Source organism: Myotis brandtii, unplaced genomic scaffold (genome assembly GCF_000412655.1).
Source record: "Myotis brandtii unplaced genomic scaffold, ASM41265v1 scaffold888, whole genome shotgun sequence".
Classification (NCBI taxonomy): Eukaryota; Metazoa; Chordata; class Mammalia; order Chiroptera; family Vespertilionidae; genus Myotis; species Myotis brandtii.
The window spans coordinates 39011-48089 of NW_005371636.1; the positions used below are offsets into that span (position 1 = coordinate 39011).

Here is a 9079-nt window from a genome sequence, read left to right on the forward strand (position 1 = left end):
TGGACTGAAGAAGACTTGTTGTGAGGAAGAAAGGCAGTTCTCATTGTTTCCACCTGTAGGGTTTGAACTGTTTGACAGAGTCGAAGCTTTGCTCTTCTATTTGACAAAAATAATCAGTTATTTTAAAGCTACAAATCTTGACTTATCTGGTCAATGAACAATTTCCCTGATCCTAAGTCAATATGGGAACTGAGTTTTTGTTTTGTCATAACCCATTGTGAAAGCACATAAAAACAAATCCAAGTCTCGTCCATTTGAAGCTCTGTGATAACTAGTCTTCAATCAGTATTTCGGCAGAAGTTTATTAGCCAAACTAGTTCTCTGTTTGGATTAGACTTTACACTTCCCATTTGCTCCATGGCATGCCTCTGAATATGTTGTACCCTGAAAGAAAAGGTGCCTAGACTGGCCAGTGTGGCTGTGTTGGTTGGATGTTGTCCCATGTACCAAGAGGTGACCGGTTCATTCCAGGTGAGGGCACATGCCAGGGTTATGGGCTCATGCCCAAGTATAGGGGGTACAGGAGGCAGCAGGTAGATGTTTCTCTGTCCTTGTAGATATTTCTATCTATCTCTCTGCCTCCTTCTTTCTCTAAAAGGAAATAAAACATGTGAAAAATATTGAATGTGAAGAGTGTGCTGAAATTCTTGGACTTGGTGGTGTGGTCTGTTGTGAGCTTACAAAAAAACCGTGCTGTCCTACAGACAGGATCGTACACTGTGTGAATACACTGGCTGGTGTCCATAGACCCCTAAGGACTGCAGTCGGGGGAGAGCAACAAGAGGACGAGAGACCGTCACAGGGACAGGCAGTCAGAGCTACTCCCAAGTGAATCTCCTGGTTGAGAACGAACTTCACCCATCCTCAAGAAGTGTTTCATTTAAAGAAAATTGTTTTATATCACTTTTGGATCCAGTTTATTACTTTTCTAAGGAAATTTGTACAAGTACATGTCAGGGAATGAAGTCAAGAAATGATTCACTGTGAAATCATTCACGAAAATTTACGGATATTCCAAAACTCTGAAATTTGATATCTACCAAGTGACCTCAGTCAACTAACATCCATCCTGATATTTCACTTAAATCCGAGGTCTCACACACACTTGGTAAGGGCTCATTTGAAACCCCAAACAGCAGGGCTGGACGATCTGTGCTAACACATCCCGGGGAGCCCCACCATGCAGTTACTAGTCAAGGTCATCCTCACCCTGTGGGTCTCCTGGGCTCGTGGACAAGGTGAGTTGAAACTGATGGGAATATTTAGCTCCTTCTTAAGTAGCATTTGACCTTTATCATGTGTCTTTAAGTTTTTTTTTAATCCTCACATGAAGATTGATCTTTCAATCCTCTCTCCATTGATCTTTAGAGTGAGAGAGGACAGCAGGGAGAAGGGAGAGAAAGAGAGAGAGGGAAAAATGTAGAGGGAGAGGCAGAGAGAGAGAAAAAAGGGTAGAGGGAGAAGCAGAGAGAGACATCAATGTGAGAGAGACTGGGTGCCTCTACCCCAAGTACCAACCAGGGCCTTGGATGGAAACTGCCTCCGAGACATGTGTGCCCTTGACCAGGAGTCAAGCCCACCAGCTATGGGCTATTGGAGGGTAATTTACCAACACTTTGGTCTCTGCATTCATTAGGGACAATCTCTCACAATACGTCATTTGCAAGAATGATGAAAAGCACCGAGACCGGTTACATAGAAACCACCTTTGGCCCAATTCATCCGTCCTCTGTGCAAACTGGATGTTTCTACTGAATCACAACAGGGAGTGCCAATGGGGGATTATTATCCCAAATCTTAATGATGGCTTCTAACAGTAGCAACAATGTGGCCTCACACGTTTGTACAGTCTCAGCTGTTACTCTTTTGGATAGAGGCACCGGCCCTGGCAATGTTTTAACAGCACCATTTACTTTCATGGAGATGATGAGAGTAGCGAATTACAATTTGTCAAAGGGTTTATGCCCACTGCTTGAAAGCAACCACCAGAAGTTCTTCTATTCTTAATTAATTTAACAAAATTTTCCCAATAGTATTTGGCTGGTCTCTTAGGGAAGCGTGTGTTTTTATATGTGTCTCCTGGCTTTTGACTTCATACATTGGTGTTAAGTGTAGCTATACTATGAAGTGAAAACAAAGATAGGTAGACTGGACTGCACTGGTAACATGAAAATCTGATTTATAGATATAGCAGATTAAAATGTGAGAGAAAATAAATGTATTTTTTATTTTTAAAATATAGTTTATTGACTTCAGAGAGAAAGGGAAAGGGAGAGAGAGTAGAAACATCAATGATGAATGAAAAAGAATCCTTGATGGGTTCCCTCCTTCACACCCCCTCCTGGGGATTCAAGGCCCCAACCAGGCATGTGCCCTGACCAGGAATTGAACCATGATTTCTTGCTTCATAGGTCAATACTCAACCCCTAAGCCACACCGGCTGGCAAAAAAATGAACATTTTTTTCAGGTTCATTTGAGGTTAGTGTCAATTAACATCAAACTCTGGAGACATAATTTACTTAACACTTGTGTCTAGAAGGTCACATATATTTTCTACTAGTTTTAATATAATCGTTGCTGATATATATAAGGACAGGGTGCTCGTTTGAATGCCCTTTTACTCTTTGGAAAGAACAAAAACATGATATTCGCTTTATTCTCATGTCCTTGATGATTTTCATGTGATTTCTGCATAATGCGCATGTCCTTTTACTTTTCAGAAATAGCATGTGACCCGCCAAGAATTGCAAACAGTCACTACCTTCCTAAAAGGACCAATTACGGACTGGGACAAGAAATCACGTACTACTGTACAAGTGTCTTTTTTCCTTCCTCCCGGGGAAATTCTGCAAAATGTACGGACAAAGGCTGGGATCCTCCTCCAAGATGTAACTGTAAGTTCCCTCCATATCTTCACCTGCTTCTTAATTCTGCAATTACTTCTCTTAAACTTAAAAATACAGGGGATCCGTCTGACCGGCGTGGCTCAGGGGTTGAGCATTGACCTGTGAACTAGGAGGTCACGGTTCAATTCTTAGTCAAGGAACATGCCCAGTTTGGGGGCTCAATCCCTAGTGTGGGGTATTGCAGGAGGCAGCAGATCAATGATTCTCTCTGTTCATTGATGTCTCTCTCTCTCTATCTATCTATCTATCTATCTTTCTCTCTCTCCTCTCTCTCTCCCCTCTCCCTTCCTCTCTGAAATCAATTTAAAAAACTAAAAATTAAAAAACAAAGGGGACCTAAGAGGTCCAAATCTTTGCCTCACTGAGAAGGTAAAGCAGAGGGCTTCAAGGCAGTCTTTGATTTCGACCTTCACTCAAGGGAGGGGCACGGGCTCCCTTGTATGAGGGGATGAATGTGGGAGACATTGCGCACTTTCTAAAGCCCCACCTGTCACACACGCCCCTCAGTCCACAAGGCACTTTATTCCTGGGGGGCTGCCCCTTTTCCAGTGTTTTCTGTCTCTACAATCTCATTGCTGCTCCTTGTGTATCAGTTCATTGGAAAAGGGGCCCACACTTAAGCTGGATCTTCCATGGATGACAAATGAAAGGACACACATAACAGGTCAATGGCCCAGTGTTCATTCAAGGCCAAGGCCAAATGAATGTGGACAGTCAGGTGCCTTAAAGAGGAGGCCATGACCACTGTGACACAGAGCTCAGTGTCCATAACAATGACAAGGAGAGTGATGATTTATGTAGATAAAATATCATTTAAATAATCATGATGTAGATAATGATTTGATATTTGTATATATTGTGAAATGATCATAAAACAAGTGTTATTCACATCATCTGAAGAGTATAATTTTTCTTGTCCTAGAAAGCCTAATGCAATGAGTGTAATTAGGTGCATATGAGAATATAATTCATCAATGAAACAATGTATCTCTCATTACATTTTTATTAAGGTAAAACATCACTTATACTGTGCTTTGTTTGTTTTAATTGCTAGTAAATCCCTGTGAATTTCCAGAAATAAAGCATGGACTCCTATACAGCGAAGAAACGTATAGATCATACTTCCCAGCACCAATAAACCAATGGTTTTACTATTCCTGTGATGAAAACTATGTGACTCCTCCTGAAGATTTCTGGCATTACATTACTTGCACAGAAGATGGATGGACCCCGGAAGTGCCCTGCCGCAGTAAGTAAACCTCTCTGTGCTGTGCACGTGGCAATAGTTCAGAGTTCAGAGAGCAACACATGAGCACCCCTAAGCCTGTGTGGGAAAAATAGGTCAAGGGAAGAGTTCTATGAGCAGAAAGACCAATACAGATATTTTCTTTTACGAAAGGTCCCTCATTAAAAACATGGGAGATGAAAAAAAGAAGACTTTATAACAATGTTGATATCATTTATTCATAGTTTAATTGTGAAAACTATAGATAAATCATCTTCAATCTTGGTTTCCTTTTTCAAACACATTTACTAGCAACTTTCGTTGTACTTAAGGTGCCTGTTGGAATGCTTATGCATTCTAGTTTAAAGATTGTAACCGGGGTCCATTGCGGAGAACCCTTCATCCTGGGAAATGGGGTGTGGTCGGAAAGGGGGGCCGCCCCCTTGCCCTTCACGGAACCCACGTTTGTGGGGAACCTGGTGCTAAGCCTTTCCTAAACCACAGGCTTCTAGGTCGGGGTTTCATAGGTAGCAGAGCAGCTCCCTCACTGTGATCTATTGAAAGTCAGCCCTGGACGCAGGGTTTGTCTCCCTCCAGCCTCTCTTCCTTCCCAGGCGGGGGCGGCCAACCCCCTCGGGGCAACCAAGGGAAGGAAGGGGAGGGAAATGGCTTCAGCGTCCGCGTCCATTCACCTTCCTTTCGCGCCCAGACCAGCCAGCCGTGGCCTCCTCTCCCGAACCCCACTGTGGCCTTGGGGCCCGGGCTGGGACAGGGAGGAGGGGGTGGGTGACGGCGGATGCCATCCCTTTCCAAGTGGGGCCAAGGGCCGGCTCCCCTCTCCCCATCTTTCCCCCAGCCCCTTCTCCTCCCCAGTGGTCGACCAGCACTCCCCACAATGGGCGGCCAGGAGAACTGTTGCTTGGTGGCTCTGGTCGACCAGATGGCTGAACCTGGACTTAGTCTCGACCCATGGTGGGGAGAGATTGGGTCGACCAGATGTCTTGGCCGGCCCGGCCTTTGTCTCCATCGGTGGGTGAGTGATTGGGTTGACCAGTAGTCTGTGGAGATGAGAGATTGAAAACTATGGACTGGTGGTTGGGGAGGGGGTGGGGGCAGGCCAAGGGCGGGGCCACAGCCAAAGAGGAAGTAAATGGTCACAGAACTTTAAACATAAATAAATAAATAAGATTGTAAAGATGATTTTTAATCTATGACTACATTTATTCATTTTTCTGATCATTGTGTAATCCTCAGGAAAGTGTGTTTTTAATGATTTGGAACATGTACGTTCTCCATCTAAAGAACAAAGATTGTTACAGGGACAGTCTATCAAAATTGATTGCGATCCTGGCTACAGTCTCTCAGACCCACAGAGCACAGTGACATGTACGGAGAATGGCTGGTCCTCGCCTCCCAGCTGCATCAGTAAGTGAACCTCCCTGATGTCCAGTCCATTTGCGATTTTCTAAAGCCAGACGTATCGCTGTGGAAAGTTTAATGTGTCAACTCTCAAGGTGAATGTGCCAAGCCTTCTTGGCTTTAAAACAAAGGCCTATTTCATTTCCTGTTCCAAATGTGTGTGCAAAGTTTTAAATTTTTGATAACAAATAGGTCGTTAATTTATTGCAGTCAGTGACAGTGAGCAATCAGTCACGAATATTGTAAATACTGTTGAATGAAACAGATTAAGATCACATACTGTATGTGTTCATTGAAGAAACATTGAAAATTTCATTTAAATTAAAAATAAATACACTGCTTGCCCAATGTCAACCATTTCACCTATGATTGCATGTATTCATGCTATGAGGTTATAAATGAAGATTCTCATATGCAGTCATATCTGGCTTTTACATGTTAAGTACACAGGATTCTATAAGTTGTTTTGTGGGTGTTTAGAAATAAGAGAATAATTGTTATGGACATGGAATTATACATCAGGATATAATAGAGCTGATCTTTCATTGGAGTCTTCTTACATGTGTGGATCAAAGCAGTGATCACTGACTTGAACTGGGAATTCAGGAATCTACTGAGCCCCGTGGAAACAACAGCCTGAGCACCTAAAGGAGTCTCTTTATACTGCTTTCCCTACACCCGGTACATGGGTTAAAATACTTACTATTAATTCACTCAGACTAAGAACATTTATAGATATTAAACTAAACTATATGCAATAGAAAGTGGGCAAATTAACTTAAAAAGCACACAAAGAGATATCAGTTCTTACATTTTTAAATATTTTTTTCCATTTCATGGACTCCCTTTAGTGAAAAAGCTGTAACCTTTGCAATTCATTTTTAAAATCAGTGTGGATAAACTTTCAGTTCTGGGAATCATTAGGGAAAGGAGGGTGTTTTATATAAACACATGGGTCATATATCTAAGGACTATAGTCTTTCTCTAAGACTCACACTCTTAGTGTTAGTATGTCTGCTACGTAAATACATACATTACCTCTTACATTCACAAATGGTGTTATCCTTCAAATGATAGCGTCATATCATGATAGTAGTGTAATTTAGTAACAGCCAGTGACATATCACAGTTAAAAATAGGTCAGACCAAAGGTTCCTAACCTATATTTAGAGGTTTTGAAAGGTAGGAAAAAGGGATGTGTAAGGAAATCTATCCTTCATGTTATATAACTCTTCCAGGCCAGAACCACACTGATTCAGAGTTGTCAGATGATACATCACTTATCCACACACTGATGGTAAAGTTTAGTATTGCCAGGATGAGATTTTCTTAGTTGGATTCTACATGATATGGCATTAGAAATACAATGGTCACCTTTATTTTGCTTTAGAACATTGTGACATGCCCATATTTGAGAATGCCACAGCCATAATCACTGGAAAACCATTTCGACCCGATGACATGTTGGACTACCAATGCCTGGATGGCTATGAAAACAGAGATGGAAGCAAAAAGGGTTCCATGGTGTGTGGTGAGGACGGCTGGTCCCACTTGCCAACCTGCTTTAGTAAGTTTTTTGATTCCAGCTTTTCCTTTTCCAAGAATTGAAAAGTCTACATGTATGGAGTCCTTGCTTGAGTGTGGGGATCTAAGGCATTTTTAACACACAAGGGTTAAAATGCAAAATAAGGATAATACTTCTTATGCAGCTTTATAGAAATAGTTTTCAACAAAACTACAATTTGCTCTTCCACATTTAAAATGCTCTTTTTCAGAATCTGCAGACAAGTGTGGGCTTCCTCCAGGGATTAGCAATGGCGACATCACCTCCGTCACATTAAAAGTGTATCATCCGTGGTCAACAGTGAAATACCAATGCCAGGCCTACTATCAAATTCAGGGTCCTAAATATGTAACCTGTAGTTATGGAAAGTGGTCTGAAGTCCCGAGATGCATGGGTAAGTTCTCAAGATTCTTCTGGATCCTGAGACCATGAGGGTGATGTTGATGAGCCGGTGTGTGGTCTACTAGTCATGCAGTCAGAGTCTAGAACTGTGCTCACCAACAGCTCTCCTGCTCAATGTTTCACATTCGGAGACTCGTGTGTAGGGCTGTGAGCCTGGAGAATCCCTATGTGAACAATGATAAAGGTCCTTTAAACAGGAACATTGGGAGAGGCTGATTCTGATACATTAGCTGATCCCACTGTGGACCCTCCCTGACTCATCCTCTCCTGTGTATGTGTCCCCTTCTGCGGGAGATCACAGCAAACCCAGTAAGTCCAGGACCGGAAATCAAAGTTACCATACCCAAGTCAGAATAGTCTAGAAATAGTGCCAACCTAGATTTTATGGGAGGGAAAGTGTTGCATTTCAAAGATAAATTCTAAATCTGAAGTTGAAATGATTGAGTAGATGGACACGTCTAACACATGTCTCCCAGCACAAGCAAGACCTGCTCCCACAACCTTGAATAGAAAGCAGTCTTCATTATCTGGGGACATCAAATCAGTTCGGTGAAGGAGCTAAGACTGTATTTGAGTCTTGGAATGGAAATACGCAGAGAGCATTTAAGATCATCAAAGGCAACATCCAACATCGTGTAAAAAATTACACAGACATATGGTCTATTAAAGCAAGGAGGTAAATATTGCTTGGAGTAGTAAAGTTAGAAAGGGAAGATCAGAAAAAGTATTTTGGCAGGTGTGTGGAACTCACATAGTATATACGTCTGAATGTACTGGGAAACATTTCAAAACTTTTGGATATGAGGAGTCATATGTGTTATTCTATCATGTTTCATCATGTAATAGTTAATGGGATGTGTTGGAACAGAACTTTTAGCTATGTCTAAAGCCTTATCAATGACAGTGATGGCTAGAATATAAAATACTTTCATCAAGAGAAAAGAAATAGGAGTCCATGATATCTTCAAATTTTGACATAAGAAGAGTTGAAATATTGCCATATGCAGAAACATGGATGGACTTTGAGAATATCATGCTAAGTGAAATAAGTCAGACAGAAAATATGTGAACCATTGATTTCACTTATATGTGGGATATAAAATTGAAACCAACAAATGAACAAATAATAAGAAGAAACAAAATCTCACAGACAAAGATCACACTGTAGTGGTTACCAGAGGGGAAGTGGGTGGGGCAGTAGCAGAGGGTAAATAGGGCCAAATACATGGCAGTGAAAAATGATTTGCTTTTGGGTGATGGGCACACAATGCAATATACAGGTAATGTTTCATAGAATTAATCATTCAAAGCCTATATAATATAATTCACCTATATCACCCCATAAATATCATTTTTTAAAATATAAATTAAAAATTTTAGCATGTATAAAGTTCTGCAGTGGAAGAACAGTTTGACCGTAGAAAAAAGAAAAGGTCTGAAACTTTATTATAATACTAGAGGCCCAGTGCCCAAAAATTTGTGCACTTTGTGGGGGGGGGGGGGGGGGGGTCAGCCCAGCCTGCACCCTCTCCAATCTGGGACCCCTTGGGGGATGTCCAACT

General features: G+C 41.7%; 1 protein-coding gene across 1 annotated transcript in view; it reads left to right on the forward strand.

The window, feature by feature from the left end:
• Positions 1-1125: 1125 nt before the first annotated feature.
• The window catches only part of LOC102247347 (complement factor H-related protein 1-like), a 15599-nt gene continuing 7645 nt past the window's right edge, over positions 1126-9079 (forward strand). Inside the window, exon 1 of the mRNA XM_005884986.2 lies at positions 1126-1238. Coding sequence (XP_005885048.1) covers positions 1181-1238 — 58 coding nt within the window. The 5' untranslated portion in view covers positions 1126-1180. The remainder of the gene's footprint in view (positions 1239-9079) is intronic.